The following is a 23706-nucleotide window of genomic DNA, read 5'->3' as shown; positions in this document are numbered from 1 at the left end:
TGTCACCAGATATCTACATCAATTATTCGTTTGCTTATGAAAGAAGGTATTAAAATATACAACCGATGTAAATCTTATTGTTTTTTTTTATTCACACTGTGTGTGTAAACATACACTGTGTATGGAATTTTACGTTGCGAAATTTACGTTGGACATTTTACGTTTGACAATTTAAGTTAGACATTTTGCATTGGCCATTTAACGCTCAATATAAAGTCAATCAAACTTTTACCAGGAATAAATGCGATTAACATGGTGGTTTTAATTAAGTTTGCAAGTTCGTCTTGTTAAAAGATGTATTTACAACCAAGTTCTTTCGCTAAGTTATGATGCACAATTCCTGTAAAATTAATTAAGATTACCGGTAAACGATTTTATAATCAATTACAATACGAATGAAATACAAATATTGAGTTATGTTTTTTTTTCCCTCAAAAAAGCATTAATGCCAACTGATCAAGTATTGTTCGAATGCCGATAAGAAACATGTTATGCAAAGTTGTATCCTTACATGTATGCAACAATTATTTGTAGGCATTAAACCTTTGTCTTAAGCAGCAATTCCCCTACATTTATTTATTATATATTTTTTTATTGAATTCACCCTCTGCATAATTATTTTTATAACACTTAATTAAAAACTATGTAAGCCTCTGTCACGACCGGAATGCAACGTTCTTACTTTTTGACGAAAACGCGTCAGTAGTTCGCAGACTGTGCTCTTCTTCCCCAACCAGACGCACTTGACATCAAGAGATTTACATTAATTCTTACGGACGCAATTTCAACAAATAGCATTGAGATCGTTAAAGCAAAAGTAAATGGCACATGTCTGCGTAAAAATGATATGTTTGAGTGGACTGAATGTAGACCCCTGATTGGCAATTTCCACATTAAATTTTAATTCAGAGAGAGGGTATAATATTCAACTAATTTACATAATAAGAATTGTCAGACTCTTCTTCCCTTCTTCCCTTGGACTACGTGGCATATTTATATAGTTTCATGTTAAAAAAGGTCGGGAAACTGTGGCTGACTATTTGAAACTTTTTAATAACCTGTATCGTTTTGTCAACGAGGTGGCATTTGAAAGCATCAAAACCATAAAAGATCCACCAAATATGCATAAAATACATAGAAGCCGTTTTCGGAGTTGTGAATATAACGAGTCAACCACGCTACAACCGCTCGTCAGTCCTGCAACAATTGAACGGATGAGTGAAAATGCACGCTCATATAGACCTTGTGACCGACTTCCGTCTATTCCAGGATGCACCCACGTCGAAAGCATAATACCTAACCAGCTTGAGCGGTTTAAAAATTGAAACATTAAAACAGTAAAGTACGTTGCATTCACGGTGCCTGTGAGAAATGCACAAGTTTTCATAATTTTTATGCGCAGCGCAACCGTGCAGTCTGATCAGGAGCTACATGTACGTTGTTCAAAGTAAGGCAATGTTTTGTGATCGCATGTTCAGATTGTTTTCCTTCGCTGCTAATCAGTATCTAAGGTTTGGAGATGAAGCCTTAAAAACTTGAATCTAGTAAGAAAGGTCTTAACTTAAATATAACTTTTTAAGGGACTACACATGCGTAATGCGTATCTAAAAGGTACAGGGTTAATGTGGTATTGTATCATATCTTGTGTATAGGTTTTGTCTACATAACGGTTAACTATGATATTATGTACTATCCTAAGTGTCGATAACGGTTTGGTATGGTAGTGTATCATATCTTGTGAATAGATAACGGTTTATATATATATATGTATTGCACCATATGTTGTGGATACAAAAAAATCTGGAATTGTATCGTATTATGTGTATAGATAACGATTTACTATGGTATTCTATTTTCAGATAACATTTATATTGGTATATTTTGTGTGTATCATTTCGTTTATTGGACAAATGTTAATATTATTTTTTAAACAAGGGGAACATATTATTTGTCATATGATTTTAGAACGCATCGCTTTATCATGCCGACTCGACAGTTTTAAAGAATACATTATATTTCTTATATTATGTGTACATTTTCGTAGACGATGGATAAACTGGCAAGCCTTAAATTAACCATATTATGCCTAGTGGACTCTCCCATCCTTCTAAATTGGATCAATTTATTTCCAAAATTAGGGATGTCTAGTATATTTATTTCTATTCTTAGGATATTTCTTACAGAAAATCCTTTAAGCAAACAGCACAGACCCTGATACATCATGCGGCGTCTCATCTGGGTCTACGCTGTTTGCCAAGGCCTTTTTCTAGACGCTAGGCATAAATGGGTTGAATGCTACTTTCTGATAACTACAGATGACATAAGATTTTAGTTTGCCTAGGACAATCTACTTAGAAAGGTTGGATAGCCAAGGTGTATATCATTTAAATGTTGCTAATTACCTTTGAGGACAGGGCATATTCGCTTCCACACGGTGATGCACCCGCACCTTTGGTATTGGCCTAGCGCCAGCTCCATGTAGAAGAGCGGAAATCCGCCGAATACCAGCATGACCATATATGGAATGAGGAATGCTCCTGGAAAAATATATATATGTACTTGTATTTTGATTACAAGTGTGGACTGCACAGGCTAATCTGGGATGACACTTTACACATGCATTGTGCCCAGTTTTCCCAGAACGCGACTCATATATGTATCGATATGTGTGACTATGCGATGTTATTTGAACTAGCACCGGTTTGAGGCCACATTGCAATACACATTGAATCTTGAATCTTGTTTTTACAATTTTAAATACAACATTTAAACAAGGTTTGTTTGCTTCGAAGTTATGTTGTTTCTTTGACTCAAATTCATATAAATTATGCACACGACGTTGTTTTTTACAGTGACACTGAATGGTTTGCCTATATACAATTCAGCAGCAGTACGTCGAAATAACGTAAAACGCAAATAAGTGTAGATCGTTATTATCTAGAAAAAATAATGAGGTTGTGTGTTATTGTCTGATATAGAATTTAAACATTTGATTAATAAAATATATCGTAAAAATATATATATTATATCTCTAACTCACACATACAGTAAAACAAACTTAAGAAAATGCATGATTTACGATTACATGAAAACAGTATGTAAAGCGTACCGCCTCCGTTCCTGTAGCAGATATAAGGAAATCTCCAGACATTCCCTAAATCGACGGCGAAGCCTATGACCGACAAAAGAAACTCAACCTTTGTGTCCCATGTTTCTCTTTCCACCCCTTCGTCTTTTGGTTTGTTGATCACACACGTCTTTTCGTCTAAAACTGGAGTTGTAACTGAACTCGGTGCCATGTTTTCTTTCATTATATGATTCCCGTTTCTGTTAAATAACCGTTGTTTGAGGTTTAGTTGACATGCAGTATATTTCCATGTTTATTCCTTTCTAAGAAATCGAGGACGTATACTAGCGTTTGTTTTTGATTCCATTTGTGAAGGTGTTAATTAACAAATACGCTCAAATAGCTTAGCCAACACCGCAACAATTTCCGTCATAGGACTTCTCAGACAAATAAAACTACAATTGTTGCCTTTTAATAGTTCTGTAGGATCAGAAACAAAACCAATACATGTGTAAGATTACGCGATGAAAGGAGATGCTTTCGAAGCCCTGTTCTTGCCGTTCATAAATTGACAATTCCTGGATAGCCTTTGTTTCTTCTAACCAGACACAAATATGCGCGCGCAGAGTGACGTCAAAAGAAATAATTTATGTTTCTAAAATGATATATTTAGTTTTTATACATCCATTGGCTGGAAATTATGCTTGTAAACGATATTTGTAGGTTATCTTGGAGAATTATCAGTTACGAATTCTTATTCTAGATCACCCTCAACATTCTTAAAGCGCGCACTGTTTGAGCTTTACCATCAAGTTATCAAATGCACGCATCATTCGAAACAGAGCGGAACTTTCTGTATAGATAGGAATCCATATCAGCATTTCCCTTTTAATTACCAGTGTAATCAGTAAAATATTTAATAATTCCATGCAATCAAAACTCCGATATGCACGTCCGTCTTACCGGAGTTTATTGTTGCGTTTGGGCGAATCCTTGAGACAGTGCTAATTTTATGTCCTTAGTTTCGTTGAGGTGCAAATACGTTACTATGATACTTGCAGAAATCGATATCGAAATGTTCACCACTCTTGATAAACATACACCTCCTACAGCTTATCAACAGCCCTTAATTGATTTTCTTGGTTATATTTTGTTTTTAAATTGAAGTTGTTTACATGGTATTTTATATTTTCGGTCTTTAAAAAGAATTACGCGACATTGTGTTTAAATAACGTCATATGTGTTTTATTAATTCTTTTTACTGTGTTTGAAATTATTTTCCCTAAAGGTAACGTATGTTAATGTTAGAAAAAAGTAATGATTGCTTTTTATGTAATCTATGCATGCATTATGTTGAAAAAATGTTTCAAATACAGTGCGTCTAAAGAAATAAATTATATTAAAGCAATCACTTCATAATACTGCATGATTAAACATCATTGAGTCGATAAATAGGTACATATCGCTGTCCGTTAATTTAAAGTCTACAACATCTTAAACAGTAGTTGCATAAACTGCTTAAACACATATTTATTTATTTTCCGCATTTGACAATAACCAACAACATCAACCGATCTAATAAATGCTCGAAGATGTAATGCTTTTTGGAAGACGTGAAGTACAAATATGCAAAGCATATGCATATTGACAAGGGTTAGGGGTATGTGGATCGATTTATATCTCTCGCATCTGGACTGTTCTTTGACTTCCCATTAATGTCCGGGGGTCTTTTCGATCTAGACGGATTCATCGGTGATCCCCTAGTTTCATGGGGGATATGTCCTGTGACATATTTTATGCATTTGTATGTATTTTGATTGCCTCATTACAGGCCGTTGTCTGTTCTCAATCGATTCGTTTCAACTCACATTGGTTGCTAGCAACGAACTCTTTTTTTCAGAAATATATTGCAGCTTGTTTTGTGTGTCGGGAAAAAGTAGTTGTTGAATTTGAAATAGTTGTTTTATTTTGTCGATCGTTTTTGATAGTTGATATAATTATAACATGACCTATTGAATGAAGTAGATGTAATGTGGATCAAGGGTCCAATAAACAATATAGTAAAACATTTCCGAAGCTGACATCATACGTGGCATCGCCATATAATCCGAATTAAGCAGTGATCCGAGCATGATTATATTGAACAAAATTTTGCTGGTATGTAAATAAACAATTTTCGGTCTGACGCTGGTACCTAAAATATATAAGGGTTCATGTCCTGCTGAATGAATTCATTTGAACCAAAATATATAGTTTGAGAAGTTTAAAGATAAAGTTAACCTCCAAATTACTCTGTATATTTTGATTATTTTTTGTATTTGTCATATAACGCTACACCTATTTACTGTTTATACATTAGAGTTGTTGTATGCAGAGCAGGGTAAGGGTCATCATAGTTGTCGGATTAGTATTAACTATTGTGCATTGAACATATGCAAAAGGGACCTCTTGCTTAATGTTTCCTTCAAAATGTCTATTAGTCGCATTGCGAAAACATTTCCATAGTTGAGTTACTGTATTTTCAATTAATTGTGTATTTAGAGCAAATACATAGGGATTACAGGTTTAACGATCAGCGCATGAAAATGAAATGTTCTCATTGTGAATTAGCGCCAATTATAGCATGACCTATTTGCATATTTGATATTTACAGCCGTCTTGTTTTACATGTTCACATGCTTTTCCAAAAAAATCAACAACATATTTTATTTTTTCAATCCGTTACAGATGGACAACATAAATACATGTACAAAGTTTCAACACACTTGCGCTGATAGTCAGTGTCGATCTGCAACTGCCATCCAGTATGATTAACCCATTTATGCCTAGTGTACTCTCCCATCCTTCCTAATTGGATCAATTTATTACCAAAATTAGGGATGTCTAGTATATTTATTTCTATATTTAGAATATTTCTTACAGAATTTCCTTGAAGCAAATAACGCAGACCCTGATGAGACGCCGCAGCATGCGGCGTCTCATCTGGGTATCCGCTGTTTGCCAAGGCATTTTTCTAGACGCTAGGCATAAATCGGTTAGAAAGGAAGAAAGGTATCCAGTTTTTTTGAAGAGATTGTTGACCCTTTCTTTGGCAGCCAACACAGGTGATATATAGCACACTGTAAATGTCACGTGTCGATGTTTGCCTTAACACAATTGTAACTTCAAATAATCAAATATTGATACATTTTGTAATAAAGAATAGGCTTACTTCTAATACTGTGCCATTATATTTGAATATATTCTATAAATGACAAATGGTGTTACTCGAGCTTTTAAAAACCAATACCGTATATAACCATGCATATGGTTGGGAACATGATTAAAGCTATATTTGTGTCTATTGTATGCAAGGGAGCAGTATGAAAATAAATGGGTGGTACATATTGTTTAAATGCATATTTAAACGGAAATATGTTGTATTTCTTTTACTTATGACCGGAGATCTATAAAAACTACACGTTAGTTATGAAAGTCATTTAGAGCTGACAATTTATCGTATACTTTGTCATTGAAGACCCATTCAAAAATACTAAAAAACTATGGACCTTTGCAGAAATAGTTAAAAATGAACTTCTTGCCGATTTAAATGGAAACACACACACACACACACACACACACACAAAAGCACACAAAAAAACACACACAAACAACAAGCATTTGTTTTTGTAGTAAACGAGAACATTTGTTATTCCTCACGCCTTATTCAAGTACCAACACGTTGTTCATACGAGTACACATTTCCATTCGCTTTGAAAATCTACGAGCGTAAAAATTAATTGTTTACAACAAACGTTTTCTTTAAAGTGAACGTCATTTTAACTGGGCAGGCTCTTTAATACTAGTATACATGTATGTACATATATTGTCGTTTGCAGTGGCCTTGCGAGTGCTGGAATTGAAGAAGCGGCTTTACCTGAACACGTCTGAACAAAATACAATAAGAATTCACACATCCGTCATGTGTATGTTCAAATGACATTTAACAAGACAGAAGCAATAACCAACTCGGCGATCAATTTGTAATAAAAGCTCCCATTAAATAACGCGATAGACATAACATTTTCTGCAAAGCTGCAAATCGGTATGTCGGAACGAGGCTCTTTACGCAATGTGCCACAGTTTTTTTATTTGTTTTGAAAATGCAATGTTATACGCTGCTTCATACAGTATTTTTTGTTATGTTCGACATAAAGGGCATACAACTTTCGATAACAATCCCAATATTTGTCAAAGCCAATATTTTCCGAATGTTGCACTCTGAAATGTCTAGTTGCATCAAGAGAGGATCCAACACATAACAACTTAGTCCCTCTTATTATTCATAGACTTCCCTATGTTGGCTTTGACGTGATTTTGTACAGATATGAATAACAAATTCTACATTCGATGGCCGTCACAAAATGTAGATATTATGGAAGTACGTTTTAAGTGTCTTGTCATAATATGGGGGGGGGGGGGGGCAAATATAATCAGCTACTCCACAATTATGTATACAACGGTGAGAGATTCCATACAGAAGATTACAAATACGGAACCGTAATTTACTCCTGGAAAATACATGTTCGTGCCATATTGAAAAGCAAGATTGTCAGTATTGGTTCCACATCGAGGTAAACCGATGAACATCTTCAAGTGTTTACTGTGTTTCACAACATTTTAAAGGTTACCAATCGTAAGATACAGATGCCATTAGTTATCATGCGGAGTAGAAACCAAAATTTGGTATCAAATATTAATACAAGACAGGCATTTCAATTCTTGCAATAACACGCACCAAAAGCATTTAGTTACATATTGGGTGGCCTAATAAATAGAAAGCATGTTAAATTGATCCATTTATGCCTGGCGTCTAGAAAAAAAAGGCCTTGGCAAAAAGCGTAGACCCAGATGAGACACCGCATGATGCGACGTCTTATCAGGGTCTGCGCTGTTTACTTAATTGAATTTCTGTGAGAAATAATCTAAATATAGAAATATATATACTGGATATCCCTTATTTTGGAAATAAATTGATCCAATTTAGAATGATGGGAGAGTCCACTATGCATAAATGGGTTAAGGTCAAGCACGGGTCGTAACTCGCTCAACTGTACCGATATAAGGAGAATGACAGGTTACTGCCTTTTCGAAGTAATATATTAGGTGAGACTTAGAATAAAGAACGACCAGGCGTTCAGCGACGTTGCTGTATACGAGCCGAGCCATATACATAACAAACGATAGGCCAGTAACCTGTTTTTCTTTTTGCACAATTCAGCACAATTTCACCATCCTCTACTTTTTGTCATTCGGTCTTAAATCTATAGCTTTGTGTCTATTATCAGCTATAGCTTTGTGTCTATTATCAGCAGAGGGCATCGCTTGATTTTAGTCTGCCCTTTCTATATGTAATGGAAATATTTAAGACCGGAAAGGGACAGGATAAAGACAGAGCTGAGATCAGGCAATCACTAAAATTTGAGGTTCGTTCGTTGTGTGTAATTTTTACTCGAATCGTTTATTCTATGATTTACTTGCATCTTATCGCGAATGGTGATAAACAGTCTACCAAGCATATTTATCAGGAATAGGTAACTGACAAATATGTTTTAGAAATGAAGTTTTGTGTACGAGCAGAGTATATATAACGTTACGCTAAATTAACTTAAATTCAATTTTTTTACATCAACAGATACTTCTTTTCGATATAAGCAATGGTTGAGAACAGTATGTAAAGCATGTGTGTATACTGTTATACTATTGTTGTCTAATAATATAATATACTATTATAATTTATTTTGTAAAGCACGAAATCTAAAAAACGTTTACGCTGTCATCTGTTTAATACAATTATTCTTTTCGATATAATATATATATATATAAATTGCAAATGGCATCAAACGATATGAATAAATCTCTGTTTCCAATGTCATCAATTCAAACATATCCTTTCTAATTGAAAGATTTTGTTCCAAGATGTTATACAGCCGCCAGTCGCGTCATCACCAATAACATCATTTGATTTCAGTTTGGGCAATAAATACAAACAATGCTATATTTATTCATCATTCAAATATAAAATAATAGATACAGATTTCATGTCTGAATATGGCGATTTTATTGATAATATTTAACACACTTGTAAAATAAAAGGCAATGCAGGCAAAAATGTATAGCAATCGCCTTTCAATTACCAGAAACGTTTTAGGCGCCCGCATTAAAGATTTGTAATGTTGTTGATTGCAAGGTCGACATCAGTATGGCATCTGTATGAAGTATATGATGACCAGATGAACTTACAGCTGCTATTGCCCATACGCATAAAGGTGCTATGATAAAACATGAGCATATTGTTTCCATTTATTAAAAAAACAAAACAATTCTTGTCCCAAATATCTGGGAACATCAGTTGTAATTGGAATATGCATTCTTACTTATGTGAGCCAAGTCATGCGAAAATGTTCCAAAGTAATATTCGGCCAGCAGAGCTCCAGACCAGGATGTGTATCCGCGCAGTCAGGTCAAGCAGAGCTCCAGACCAGAATGTGTATCCGCGCAGTCAGGTCAAGAGCTCCAGACCAGGATATGTACCCGCGCAGTCAGGTCAAGAGCTACAGACATGGATGTGTATCCGCGCAGTCAGGTCAAGCAGAGCTCCAGACCAGCATGTGTATCCGCGCAGTCAGGCTAAGAGCTCCAGACCAGGATGTGTGTCCGCGCAGTCAGGTCAAGAGCTACAGACCAGGATGTGTATCCGCGCAGTCAGGTCAAGCAGAGCTCCAGACCAGGATGTGTATCCGCGCAGTCAGGCTAAGAGTTCCAGACCAGGATGTGTGTCCGCGCAGTCAGGTCAAGCAGAGCTCTAGACCAGGATGTGTATCCGCGCAGTCATGCTAAGAGCTCCAGACCAGGATGTGTGTCCGCGCGGTCAGGTCAAGCAGAGCTCCAGACCAGGATGTGTCCGCACAGTCAGGTCAAGAGCTTCAGGCCAGGATGTGTATCCGCGCAGTCAGGTCAAGCACAGCTCCAGACCAGGATGTGTATCCGCGCAGTAAAGCTAAGAGCTCCAGACCAGGATGTGTGTCCGCGCAGTCAAGTCAAGAGCTACAGACCAGGATGTGTATACGCGCAGTCAGGTCAAGCAGAGCTCCAGACCAGGATGCGCATCCGCGCAGTCAGGTCAAGCAGAGCTCCAGACCAGGATGTGTATCCGCGCAGTTATGGTCAAGAGAGCTCCAGACCAGGATGCGTATCCGCGCAGTCAGCAGAGCTCCAGACCAGGATGTGTATCCGCGCAGTCAGGTCCAGACCAGGGTGTGTATCCGCGCAGTCAGGTCAAAAGCTCCAGACCAGGATGTGTATCCGCGCAGACAGGTCCAGACCAGGATGTGTATCTGCGCAGTCTGGTCAAGAGCTCCAGACCAGGAAGTGTATCCGCGAAGTCAGGTCCAGACCAGGATGTGTATCCGCGCAGTCAGGTCAACAGCTCCAGACCAGGATGTGTATATGCGCAGTCAGGTCAAGCAGAGCTCTAGACCAGGATGTGTTTCCGCACAGTCAGGTCAACATCTCCAGACCAGGATGTGTATCCACTCAGTCAGGTCAACATCTCCAGACCAGGATGTGTATCCACGCAGTCAGGTCAAGAGCTCCGGATCAGGATGTCAGGATGTGTATCCGTGCAGTCAGGTCAAGAGCTACAGACCAGGATGTGTATCCGCGCAGTCAGGCCATGCAGAGCTCCAGACCAGGATGCGTTTCAGCGCAATCAGGTAAACAGCTCATGACCAGGATGGGTATCCGCGCAGTCAGGTCAAGAGCTACAGACCAGGATGTGTATCCGCGCAGTCAGGTCAAGAGCTACAGACCAGGATGTGTATCCGCGCAGTCAGGTCAAGAGCTACAGATCAGGATGTGTATCCGCGCAGTCAGTTTAATATCTACAGACCAGGATGTGTATCCGCGCAGTCACGTCAAGCAGAGCTCCAGACCAGGATGTGTATCCGCACAGTCAGGTCAAGAGCTACAGACCAGAATATGTATCCGTGCAGTCAGGTCAAGACAGACGATCTCCAGACCAGGATGAGTATCCGCGAAGTCAGGTCAAGAGCTCCAGACCAGGATGTGTATCCGCACAGTCAGGTCAAGAGCTACAGACCAGGATGTGTATCCGCGCAGTCAGGTCAAGCGTTCCAGACCAGAATGTGTATCCGCGCAGTCAGGTCAAGAGCTACAGACCTGGATGTGTATCCGCGCAGTCAGGTCAAGAGCTACAGACCAGGATGTGTATCCGAGCAGTCAGGTCAAGCAGAGCTACAGACCAGGATGTGTATCCGCGCAGTCAGGTCAAGACAGCAGAGCTCCAGACCAGGATGTGTATCCGCGCAGTCAGGTCAAGACAGCAGAGCTCCAGACCAGGATGTGTATCCGCGCAGTCAGGTCAAGACAGCAGAGCTCCAGACCAGGATGTGTATCCACGCAGTCAGGTCAAGACAGCAGAGCTCCAGACCAGGATGTGTATACGCGCAGTCAGGTCAACAGCTCCAGACCAGGATGTGTATCCGAGCAGTCAGGTCAAGACAGCAGAACTCCAGACCTGGATGTGTATCCGCGCAGTCAGGTCAAGACTTCCAGACCAGGATGTGTATCCGCGCAGTCAGATCAACAGCTCCAGACCAGGATGTGTATCCGCGCAGTCAGGTCAAGAGCTACAGACCAGGATGTGTATCCGCGCAGTCAGGTCAAGCAGAGCTCCAGACCAGGATGTGTATCTGCGCAGTCAGGTCAAGTGCTACAGACCAGGATGTGTATCCACTTAGTCAGGTCAAGGCAGCAGAGTTCCAGACCAGGATGTGTATCCGAGCAGTCAGGTCAAGCAGAGCAACAGACCAGGATGTGTATCCGCGCAGTCAGGTCAAGCAGAGCTCCAGACCAGGATGTGTATCGGCGCAGTAAGGTCATGGGCTCCAGACCAGGATGTGTATCCGCGCAGTCAGGTCAAGACAGCAGAGCTCCAGACCAGGATGTGTATCCGCGCAGTCAGGTCAAGACAGCAGAGCTCCAGACCAGGATGTGTATCCGCGCAGTCAGGTCAAGACAGCAGAGCTCCAGACCAGGATGTGTATCCGCGCAGTCAGGTCAACAGCTCCAGACCAGGATGTGTATCCGCGCAGTCAGGTCAAGACAGCAGAACTCCAGATCAGGATGTGTATCCGCGCAGTCAGGTCAAGAGCTCCAGACCAGGATGTACATCCGCGCAGTCAGGTCAAGACAGCAGAGCTCCAGACCAGGATGTGTATCCACACAGTCAGGTCAAGACAGCAGAGCTCCAGACCAGGATGTGTATCCGCGCAGTCAGGTCAAGCAGAGCTCCAGACTAGGATGTGTATCCGCGCAGTCAGGTCAAGAGCTCCAGACCAGGATGTGTATCCGCGCAGTAAGGTCAAGAGCTCCAGACCATGATGTGTATCCGCTCAGTCAGGCCAAGAGCTACAGACCAGGATGTGTATCCGCGCAGTCAGGTCAAGAACTCCAGACCAGGATGTGTATCCGCGCAGTCAGGTCATTAGAGCTCCAGACCAGGATGTGTATCTGCGCAGTCAGGTCAAGAGCTCCAGACCAGGATGAGTATCCGCGCAGTCAGGTCAAGAGAGCTACAGACCAGGATGTGTATCCGCGCAGTGAGGTCAAGAGCTCCAGACCAGGACGTGTATCCGTGCAGTCAGGTCAAGAGATCCAGACCAGGATGTGTATCCGCGCAGTCAGGTCAAGAGCTCCAGGCCAGGATGTTTATCCGCGCAGTCAGGTCAAGAGCTACAGACTAGGATGTGTATCCGCGCAGTCAGGTCAAGCAGAGCTCCAGACCAGGATGTGTGTCCCTGCGGTCAGGTCAAGAGCTACAGACCAGGATGTGTATCCGCGCAGTTAGGTCAAAAGCTACAGACCAGGATGTGTATCCGCGCAGTCAGGTCAAGCAGAGCTCTAGACCAGGATGTGTATCCGCGCACTCGGGTCAACAGCTCCAGATCAGGATGTGTATCCGATCAGTCAGGTCAAGAGCTACAGACCAGGATGTGTATCTGCTCAGTCAGGTCTAGCAGAACTCCAGACCAGGATGTGTATCCGCGCAGTCAGGTCAAGACAGCAGAACTCCAGACCAGGATGTGTATCCGCGCAGTCAGGTCAAGAGCTCCAGACTAGGATGTGTATCCGCGCAGTCAGGTCAACAGCTCCAGACCAGGATGTGTATCCGCGCAGTAAGGTCAAGAGCTACAGACCAGGATGTGTATCCGCGCAATCAGGTCAAGCAGAGCTCCAGACCAGGATGTGTATCCGCGCAGTCAGGTCAAGAGCTCCAGATCAGGATGTGTATCCTCGCAGTCATGCAAGGAGCTCCAGACCAGGATGTGTATCCGCGCAGTCAGGTAATTAGCTCAAGACCAGGATGTGTATCCGCGCAGTCAGGTAATTAGCTCAAGACCAGGATGGGTATCCGCGCATTTAGGGAAAGAGCTCCAGACCAGGATGTGTATCCGCGCAGTCAGGTCAAAAGCTCCAGACCAGGATGTGTATCCGCGCAGTCAGGTCAAGAGCTCCAGACTAGGATGTGTAATCGACGCAGTCAGGTCAACAGCTCCAGACCAGGATGTGTATCCGCGCAGTAAGGTCAAGAGCTACAGACCAGGATGTGTATCCGCGCAATCAGGTCAAGCAGCGCTCCAGACCAGGATGTGTATCCGCGCAGTCAGGTCAAGTGCTATAGACCAGGATGTGTATCCGCGCAGTCAGGTCAAGGCAGCAGAGTTCCAGACCAGGATGTGTATCTGCGCAGTCAGGTCAAGAGCTCCAGATCAGGATGTGTATCCTTGCAGTCAGGCCAAGAGCTCCAGACCAGGATGTGTATCCGCGCAGTCAGGTAATTAGCTCAAGACCAGGATGTGTATCCGCGCATTCAGGGAAAGAGCTCCAGACCAGGATGTGTATCCGCGCAGTCAGGTCAAAAGCTCCAGACCAGGATGTACATCCGCGCAGTCAGGTCAAGACAGCAGAGCTCCAGACCAGGATGTGTATCCACGCAGTCAGATCAAGACAGCAGAGCTCCAGACCAGGATGTGTATCCGCGCAGTCAGGTCAAGCAGAGCTCCAGACTAGGATGTGTATCCGCGCAGTCAGGTCAAGAGCTCCAGACCAGGATGTGTATCCGCGCAGTAAGGTCAAGAGCTCCAGACCATGATGTGTATCCGCGCAGTCAGGCCAAGAGCTACAGACCAGGATGTGTATCCGCGCAGTCAGGTCAAGCAGAGCTACAGACCAGGATGTGTATCCGCGCAGTCAGGTCAAGCAGAGCTCCATACCAGGATGTGTATCCGCGCAGTCAGGTCAAGAGCTACAGACCAGGATGTATATCCGCGCAGTCAGGTCAAGAGCTACAGACCAGGATGTGTATCCTTGTAGTCAAGTCAAGAGCTACAGACCAGGATGTGTATCCGCGCAGTCAGGTCAAGCAGGATGTGTATCCGCCTAGTCAGGTCAAGAGCTACACTGTCTGCTTATGAGACCAAGAAAATTGGCGTGACTAGTAAGCGGACAGCGAAGCTCTTGACCACACTCGCCGCATATCAAAAGACCCATTTTCGAATGACACGGGTCAATATATATATATATATATATATATATATATATATATATATATATATATATATATATATATATATATATATATATATATATATATATATTATATGATTACAATTTACGTATATAACTATTTAACTAGAGCTATATATAACTATGTATATATATTTATTTATTTATTTTGGCATATATTGTAGTTTGTCATTAAATGCTTTATATTGATAAATGTAAAAACAAGAATACAATTCAAGAAAGAAAACAAGTAAACCTCAACTGGGCTCGAACCACTGACCCCTGAAGTAAAAGTCTATCGCTTAGACCATTCGGCCATCCGTTCTCATTCGATGTCTGAGGTATTTTATACTTCATATAAGCAATCCTCGTAGTATCACAAAATATAACGACAAAAACAGAACTCTCCAAATTATGCAATCGTTTCGCGTCGCAACGCTTTATAATTTTAAGGTTCTTAAATCGTCAAAAGATGCATGTAATGGATATTTTAGAGCATATTCAGTATTACTGTTTCCTTACAAATATCAGAACTGAAACGGAAATTTGCAAATATGAACATTTGTCTTATAATTTTTGTCAATTTACCAAAACCTGAATGGGCCCCTTTAAGTTATATTATGTTTATTTCAATTGATAAATTTATTCAATGTGGTGCTTACAAACGAAGTCTGAAAGGTTTGTGCTTCTCGCGATGACATGTTGGCATGAAAGCGGGTTGATTATGCATGGATCAATTTTGCTGACTTCACAATGATTTTATAACAACATTCGATAATATTGGCTGAAGTCGAAAGTTGAAAACTTATTTAAATGAACCAAACATACAAATTATATATGCTACCGAAATGGGTGAAGCTGTCCACCTCTTCCAGCGCCTCGCATTGGACTGCTATGGGTTTGTCATTGGATTCATTGATCTTAAACACTTTGCTCTTCCCTCTGTTGATGGTGAGTCCAGTCTAGCTGACTTGTCCGCTACCACGTTTGTCTTTAATGCATCTGATGTTGGGAGTGGGAGAAAAGAGCCTGATCATCCGTCAAGGTCTTCCAACTGTTTCCAGCGTGTGCACTTGATTCATTTCCGCTTCTGATCCGTCGAGGTCTTCATGACCCATTCTATGGCCAGCAGGCACAGGAAAGGCGAGAGTAAGAAACATCACTCCAGTTCTCACTTCAAAGGCATCAGTGCGCTGTCTGCCATAATCGATTCTGCAGGTCATCCCTTCATACGACTTCCTAATGATGCTGGTGATTTTCCTGGCACTCCGTAGTGTCTCAGTAGTTTCTAGATGGACTGCCGGTCAATCCTGACGAACACCTTTTCGTGGTCGATGAAGTTGAACTACATGGTCAAATTGCACTACAGGGATTGTTTCTGGATGATGCGAAGGGTTGTGAACTGATCCGTGCACGATCTCTCCTTTAAAAAACCGGCTTGTTTGGCACGGAGATGCGGGTGTACTGCGTCTTTCATTTGGTTCAGCAGGATGCGATTCAATTTTTTCAGCTTGATTGATCTGTAATTAAAGTAGGTACTGAGGTCGCCTTTCCTGGGGAGCTTAATGAGGTGTCCCTCTTTCCACTCTGTTGGAATTGTTTTTCCCCTTCCATATCTTGCTGAAAAGCGGGTGTAGTAGCTCCAAACTGGTCGCAGCGTCGGTCTTAAGAGCTTCTGCGGGTATGATGTCAGGTCCTGTAGATAAGCCATTATTCAATTGATTGATAGCGATTCTGATATCTTCCTTCGTGGAAGCGCAGCACTTGATTTGAAACCGCTAGTAGCTGGTGGAATCTCCGGTGGGTTTGCAGGAGCTGGCATGTTGGGGGAGCTCCTGAAATTGCTCGATTTACCTCTTCCTCTGCCTATCGTCATCAGTTATTACTCCGGAATTGTGTCCTAACTGACCTCTCTGGCTTGGCAGACCTCCATGCTAATCTCTTGGTGACGTAGTACAGAACCTTAGTCAATGTTCTAATAGGCTGCCTGTAATTGTCTCTAGGAAGTTCCGCTTGTCTGCTCTAATACTTCGCTTCTATTTGCTTTGGTGTACTCTTCTTGTGCTTTAACTTTTGCGGCTCGTGTTTTGCTGTTGTTGACACTGACTTCTTTTCTCTTCGTTCTGCCACTTTCTGAAGGGTCTCTACTGATCTTCACTCCTTGTGTGTGCACGACCTGGCGCCAAGTACTACTTGGCATGTTGAGGTCACTGCTATCTTTACTTTCTTCCACTTCTGCTCTATTATCTCTTCTTCAAGCAGCTTCTTTAGGACCTGGAACGTGTTTGAGAGAGTGACCTTGAACTCTTCTTGCTCCCAGGTGTCTTTCAGCGTAGCAGTGTTGTAAAGTTGGCGTTGGCTGGGCCTTCTGTCCAGCTTCAGTTCCAATGGGGCGACAAGGGTTTGATGGTCCGAAGCAACGTCTGCTCCTCGCTTGACACGTTCATCCTGAAGAGAGCGACGAAAATTCCATGTGATGCACAGGTGGTCGATCTGGTTCTCCGTTGACAGGTCTGGTGACACTCAAGTTGCCTTTTGTATCCTTGTATATCCTTATGTGATTGAAAACACTTCCATCGATGACAAGGTTATTTGTGGCGCATAGGTCGGCGAAACTCTCCCCGTTGTCATTCATGTCACCTAACCTTTGCTTCCACATGATCTCCTCATATCCTCGGTTGTCACTGACGATCTTGGCGTTGAAGTCACCCTTCAGAATGATAATGTTTTTCTTAGGTCTGTCTTGTATAATGGTTGACAGTCTGTGGCAAAAGTTTCCCTCTCGTCCTCTTCACTTTCGTTCGTCGGGGCGTATCACTGGAATGTTTCCACGTTGATACTCTTCATCTTTGTAAGGAAAGAGGCTGTGATGATTCGCGCCCGTGCGCCTCCCACTCGATGAGCGCTCTCTGTGCCGATCAGGGCTATTCCATGTGTGAGTGCTGAATCCTCCTGCTCATGCCCTGAAAACAACAGTAACTCACCGGAAGCCAGTCCGTGTTTATTCGCTGATTCCTAGGATGGTGGGGTTCAACTTCCTCATCTCTGCGGCCACGTGTGCAGTTTTCCCGGTCTCGTACATGGTTCAGCCATTCCATGTACCGATGGTGGTTATCGTCCTGGTGTAGGTAGATGATGCTCTTCGGCCGTTCGGCTTCCAGTTGACACTGGCTTTCATCGTCCAGCGTCATACGTCCTCCAGCTGGAGGTCCAACTTCTCCCTGGTCCGTGATGTCTATTGTTATTCGTTTTGGCGTTTCTGTATCAATAAGGATTCAACAGGGTAAGGTAGTTAGCCAGTCGCCCAACCCACCTCCTTTTTCAGCGCGGGATTAGGACCGTCTTTGGTGTAGTTACTGGGAAAATCAGTTTCGTGTATTACAATTTGTTGTTTAATCATCCAGAATTAGAATTAAAATAACCAATTTCAAAACATTTAATCAAATACTCTGTTTATAAGTATTGCGTTTCTTTTGAATGAATTGTTTGCATATATAGACATCTTACAATTGCTTGACAATTTTCACATTAAAACTATAAAGATTGTAACCGATCCATGAACAAAATATTCACGAATCTTTTACAAAAAAGAATCGAGGGACCAAAAATCTGCGGTAGATCCTAAAATAATGTTAATATTTCCTAATTTAATATATAACATACAGACAAAGCGTGACATGTTCATTTTGCATAATTAGAAAATATTTTGTTAAATAATTCAAAATAACAATCGAGGCGATATTGGATCAGCTGACTCTGGTAGCCTTGTTTTGAAGAAAATAATTTTAAAAAGATTTAAACGAAAACATGTCAATTTTAGGTGGTATATGTCACATGCCAATTCTACTCATGTATATGCGTCCCACGCAAGTAAGAATTGTGGTGCAAAAAAGCACACTTCAAATTATTCATTTAAGGTTATAGATCTGCCAAAATGAAGAAACATAAATAAATATCACATCTTTATGACGCTTACAAATTAAGATTATGACAATCAATTCTTAGCATGGAAGCAAACTATTCAAAATAACAGTTATTGTGATATGTGGTGGTAAAACTGTATGTGCCACATCTAATTTGTTGATATATTCTACAGTGCTCTTGTTTTGTTATTTCAGTTGTCTATGAACACAACCCATTTATGCCTAGCGTCTAGCGAAAATGCCTTGGCAAACAGCGTAGACCCTGATGAGACGCCGCATGATTTTTCTTTAAAAACAAATCGTAATAACGATATAACGATGCTTATCTGGAGCTCTGGAATCGGGATCTACCGGGATGAACCGGGGCTCTACCGGGATGAACCGGGGCTCCACCGGGGACGACCGGGATGAACCGGGGACAGCCGGGGCTCCACTGGGAAAGTATTAACATGTTTAATACCTCCGGAATGAACCAGGAGTTACCGGGAAGGACCGACAACGACCGGCGCGGCGCCGGGAAAAATAGGGACGGCACCAGGAACAACCGGGACTTCACCGTAGCTCCACCGGGGCCTATACAGACCTCGGCAGAACTACGGCAACACCCCGGCTGTCGCTGGTGGTGCCCAGGTGGAACCCCGTTGAATTCCGGCAAAGTCCCGGTATAGCTACGGTACATCGGTAAATCGGCGCTCTGCCGGAACGCCACCGGCAATCACCGGGGCTCCGCCGGGGCATTACCGGCGGCAACCGGGGTTAAACCTGGGGCGTTGCCGTAGCTCTGCATGCGTCTGATGCCGGTATAACCCCGGTGCGTGCCGGTGGAGTTACGGTATACCTGGGCTTTGCCGGCTTTCACCGGGGCTCCATCGGGGCATTACCAGCGACAACCGGGGCTCTGCCGGGGCTTCAACGGGATAAACCGTAGCTAGTCCGGTGTTTACCGGGACTCTGCCGGGTTGTTGACCGGCTTCAACCGGGGTGGCACCGGGAAATAGTGTGACCAAGATAAAACAATTCTACGAATCATCCCGGTTCTCGCCGGTCGACCGGCGTAAGCAAACCGGGATGGACCGGGGCTCTACCGGCAATATTGAGATTTGGGCTTCACATTTCAACCGTTAGGCTAATAAAATCTACCCCCTTAGCAAAAATTGATTTGTAAATGTTTTAATATGAACAGAAGATAAAAATAGCACAACGCATTTAATGAAAATAATGTATTTTCATTAGAATTATTACAAATGCAAGTACAACAAGTTTGGCATTCAACTATGAAACATTTAATACAAATATATTTATATAATAACACATGTATTGTGTAGTTATCTCAACTTAAAAATTAAGAAAGTACATTATCAACACGCGTTCATTAAGTACTACCCGTATAACCACTTATAGGAACACCAACTTTAAAATTAAGCGTATCTATTGATGCTATGTCAATTAATTTTCACTTTAAAACGCAATTACAAAAATGTTATAATTAAAGGGACCTTTTCGCAGATTTTGGCATGTATTGAAATTTGTAATTAAATGCTTTATATTGATAAATGTTAAAATTGGATCTTAAAAGCTTCATTAAAAGAAAACAAAAATGAAATTAAAGAAAGAAAACAAGTAACCCTCAACTGGGTTCGAACCACTGACCCTTCAGTAAAAGTTTATCACTTAGGCCACTTGGCCATCCGTGCTCATTCAATGAGCGATGTATTATATTCTTTATGTTATCAATCCTAAATCGCAAAATAAAACGACAACAAAAGAACTCTCCAATTTATTAAATCGTTTCGCGTTTCAACTCTTTATAATTTTCAGGTTTGTAAATCGTCGAAAGATGCATATAATGGATATTTTAGAGCATGGTAAATGTTCAGTATAACTGTTTCCTCACAAATATCACAACTACACCGAAAATTTGAGAATCGAAAACATTTTTTTTCAATGTACCAAAACGTTCAAAGGCCTCTTTAAAAGTATTTAATCCGTTCATTCAAACAAATTGGTCTAAACAGTGTTCATATCTAAGAGATTGACATAATTGAATTTCATATTGTAAAGAGTAATACCTCATACTTGCAATCCTGTAAATAAGAACTGGCTGTTGATTGTATACAATTAATTAGGAACAAATGAATCATTATATTAACTTGTAGTATTGATAACATATATACACTGGCCTATGCTTTATTAAATGTTTGTTTGTACCTTCCTCAAACTATGCAAAAGTTTCGTCATATTTATGAATCTGGTATACCTCATTCAAACAGTTAAAACAGCTACGAACTATTGTCGAATACTTGAATACATGTCAATATAGCTGTATTCTATCTACTTGGCAGGAACTGAGTGTTCCAGCGTCGTTAGAATGCTGATTTTTTGGTTACAGTATGAACACAAGTGGTAGATGCTTTTGCTTCATGCGAAAATGTGCCTTATGACATATGTCAACGGGCTCCATACGTGTCAGCTAATGAGACCGAAAATCTCGCAAGACTTTGTAGCGGACAGGATAAATCCTGACTAGACTGCGCGAATGCGGACTCTGGTCTTGAGCTTCGCTGTCCGCATATTATATAGAACTTATTCTCGCACGAGTCGGCTCATTTCACACCGTCATTGGACAGTGACATAATGATAAAGAACATGCTTGGCATAAATTGTACTTTGTGAAAGATTACAAAATTATGCTTGATAAGGTTGTTTGAAATGTTTTGTTATAATAACAATACTTTCATGCACGAATTAACAAGCTGTGTTTGCAATACAGTTATACACAATAGCAATACGTATTGTATAAATATAATTTAAATATTTATATTTATATTTAGACCAAAAGCATGTTGTTGACTTTTAGCAAACGAGAAAATACGATGCAACCTTTTAAGTTTCATAACCATTGATCATGAGGTGGTATAATGATTTGTACATAAATTAATACATGTGTTCGTGTACATTACGTAACAATGGAATAGAAATACATATGGCGAATATATGAAAATCATATGATATAATCCCGTGTATTGGTCATATCTGTGTCTTTTAGATACCGGCCGAACATTTAAACACATACAAATTAAAGCAAACAATGAAACAATAAAAGAATCATAAACATCATATTTACGCTTTGTCCTTAATAGCCGTTCCGGTCAAAGACATTACTACCAACCACATTACCGTTAAAATAGGGCTGCAAAAATTAACCTATTTATGCCTAGCGTCTAGAATAAAGGCATTGGCAAACAGCGTAGACCCAGATGAGACGCCGCATGATGCGGCATCTCATCTGGGTCTGCGCTGTTTGCTTAAAGGAATTCCTGTAAGAAATATTCTAAATATAGAAATAAATATACTAGACATCCCTAATGTTGGAAATAAATTGATCCAATTTAGAAGGATGGGGGAGTCCACTAGCATAAATGGGTTTAAAAAAAGCATGAACACTGTGAGTCTCTGACTTCATCTTCGCACGCGCCACCTGGAATATAATCGTTATAAAACAAATATCACAAATACAATTTCATTTCATTTATAATTCTTTTCATTTCGTCTTTGTTTTCAAAATGATCATTAAGGGTCGTATTGTACACGGCAATATGAACAACAAATAACAAGTACATCAAGTATTGAACATCACTTATTAAGAAAGTTAAAAACTTCAATAACAAAATCTTCAAGAAATAAATAAAGTGTACGCACAGCATTATTAAAATCGTATCAAACCGGAAAATATTTACTTTCTGTTGTGAACCTCGCACAATATAATAAATTCGGTAAGTACACATGTACATGAACAAAAATGTATTTTGTCTTTTTTTAAACAAAATGAACACAAAAATAATCGTAGTTCAAGTCTAAACATAAACATGTGTATGTAAATATATGTGTCTTGTTCTGTGAAAATTTGGCAAATGCATGTGCGTAAAGTGTTGTCCCAGATTAGCCTGTGCAGTGCGCACAGGCTAATCAGGCACGACGCTTTCCGCTTTAATGGTATTTTTCGTTTAAAGGAAGTCTCTTTTTACCGAAAATCTAGTAAGGGCGGAAAGTGTCGTCCCTGATTAGTCTGTGCAAACTGCACAGGTTAATCTGGGACGACACTTTGCGCACATGCATTTTGCGCAGTTTTATCAGAACGCGGCTCATATAAAGCTTTTTTCCGACGCAGAAAGGTATGGCAACGCGTGCTTTGAAGATGAAATGTCAACTGACTGGGTCCCGTTTCAACTTGGTTCCACGAGTATCCCAGCAAGCACTTTTGTTTTAATACATAGTATTTGTAAACACCCGTTTATAAAATGTGGAAATGTATGATGATAATGTTTTCCTTCTAGGCTGCCACATTACACGGTCTGTGGTTCGTCTGTGTCACTTTCATGGTCGATACAATTGTTCACGTCCACTGAATGAACGTTTGCGACCGCTGAGGTAGGTGTTGTGTGCTTCACGTTCTCCTCTGGGGGATAATGCGAGACAATTTGATACCCATAAAAATGATGACCATTTCCATTGGCCGGGATCTCAGTCATTTGGTAACCTACCACTCCGTTCGAAGTTTGCCCATCGTTTGCATGTTCATGCTTGTCGATGTGTTTGCGGAACACTTTCGTGATAATATTCGTGTAGACGTATCTTGATCCCCTATGAATGTGACGTTGCGCGTTGCGCAGAGTGAAGCCGGCTTCATTGTCCGGGTAGTCCGTGGAGGAACTCTGGATCATGAGCTTGAGTCTCTGAAACGAACCAGAGATTCGTGTTTGGCTATGGTGGTTGTATAAAGCCTATGTGGTATTTTAAGATAGGGATAATACATATAATGTTTAAGGTTTTTATTACATGAACATTGTTATTCTAATTTAATCATATGATCATCGTGGAAGTAGTATCACGCACAGGTAACTGAAATAAGTTATGATTTTTTCCCCCTGAAAATGAGGAAATTAAAAATATTTTTTATAAAAGACTTTGTTTGTGTTCCGCTTCATATTGTTACGATAAAATAGAGGATATTTGTTGGATTCGGTGGATTATTGATTTTAATTCACGAGTGATCATAGAAAATATATATTTTCTATGATCACGAGTGAA

The 23706-nt window shown here is 40.9% G+C and overlaps 2 protein-coding genes across 3 annotated transcripts in view; both read right to left on the bottom strand.

Annotated features, from left to right (window-relative positions):
- The window catches only part of LOC127832687 (sodium-dependent serotonin transporter-like), a 28975-nt gene extending 25676 nt beyond the window's left edge, over positions 1-3299 (bottom strand). Inside the window, exons 1-2 of the mRNA XM_052358340.1 lie at positions 3110-3299; positions 2403-2537 (exon numbers count right to left, since the gene is read on the bottom strand). Coding sequence (XP_052214300.1) covers positions 2403-2537; positions 3110-3299 — 325 coding nt within the window. The remainder of the gene's footprint in view (positions 1-2402; positions 2538-3109) is intronic.
- Positions 3300-19823: 16524 nt separating this feature from the next.
- LOC127837399 (sodium-dependent serotonin transporter-like) overlaps positions 19824-23706 on the bottom strand; it is a 71499-nt gene continuing 67616 nt past the window's right edge. Inside the window, exon 14 of one of the 2 annotated variants that reach the window (XM_052364410.1) lies at positions 19824-23351. In XM_052364410.1, coding sequence (XP_052220370.1) covers positions 22962-23351 — 390 coding nt within the window. In that variant the 3' untranslated portion in view covers positions 19824-22961. The remainder of the gene's footprint in view (positions 23352-23706) is intronic. The other variant, XR_008029264.1, reaches the window with a different exon arrangement.

This window comes from Dreissena polymorpha, chromosome 1, assembly GCF_020536995.1.
Source record: "Dreissena polymorpha isolate Duluth1 chromosome 1, UMN_Dpol_1.0, whole genome shotgun sequence".
Taxonomy (NCBI): domain Eukaryota; kingdom Metazoa; phylum Mollusca; class Bivalvia; order Myida; family Dreissenidae; genus Dreissena; species Dreissena polymorpha.
The sequence above is the reverse complement of the archived record's forward strand: the minus strand, read 5'-3'. Positions and strand labels throughout refer to the sequence as shown.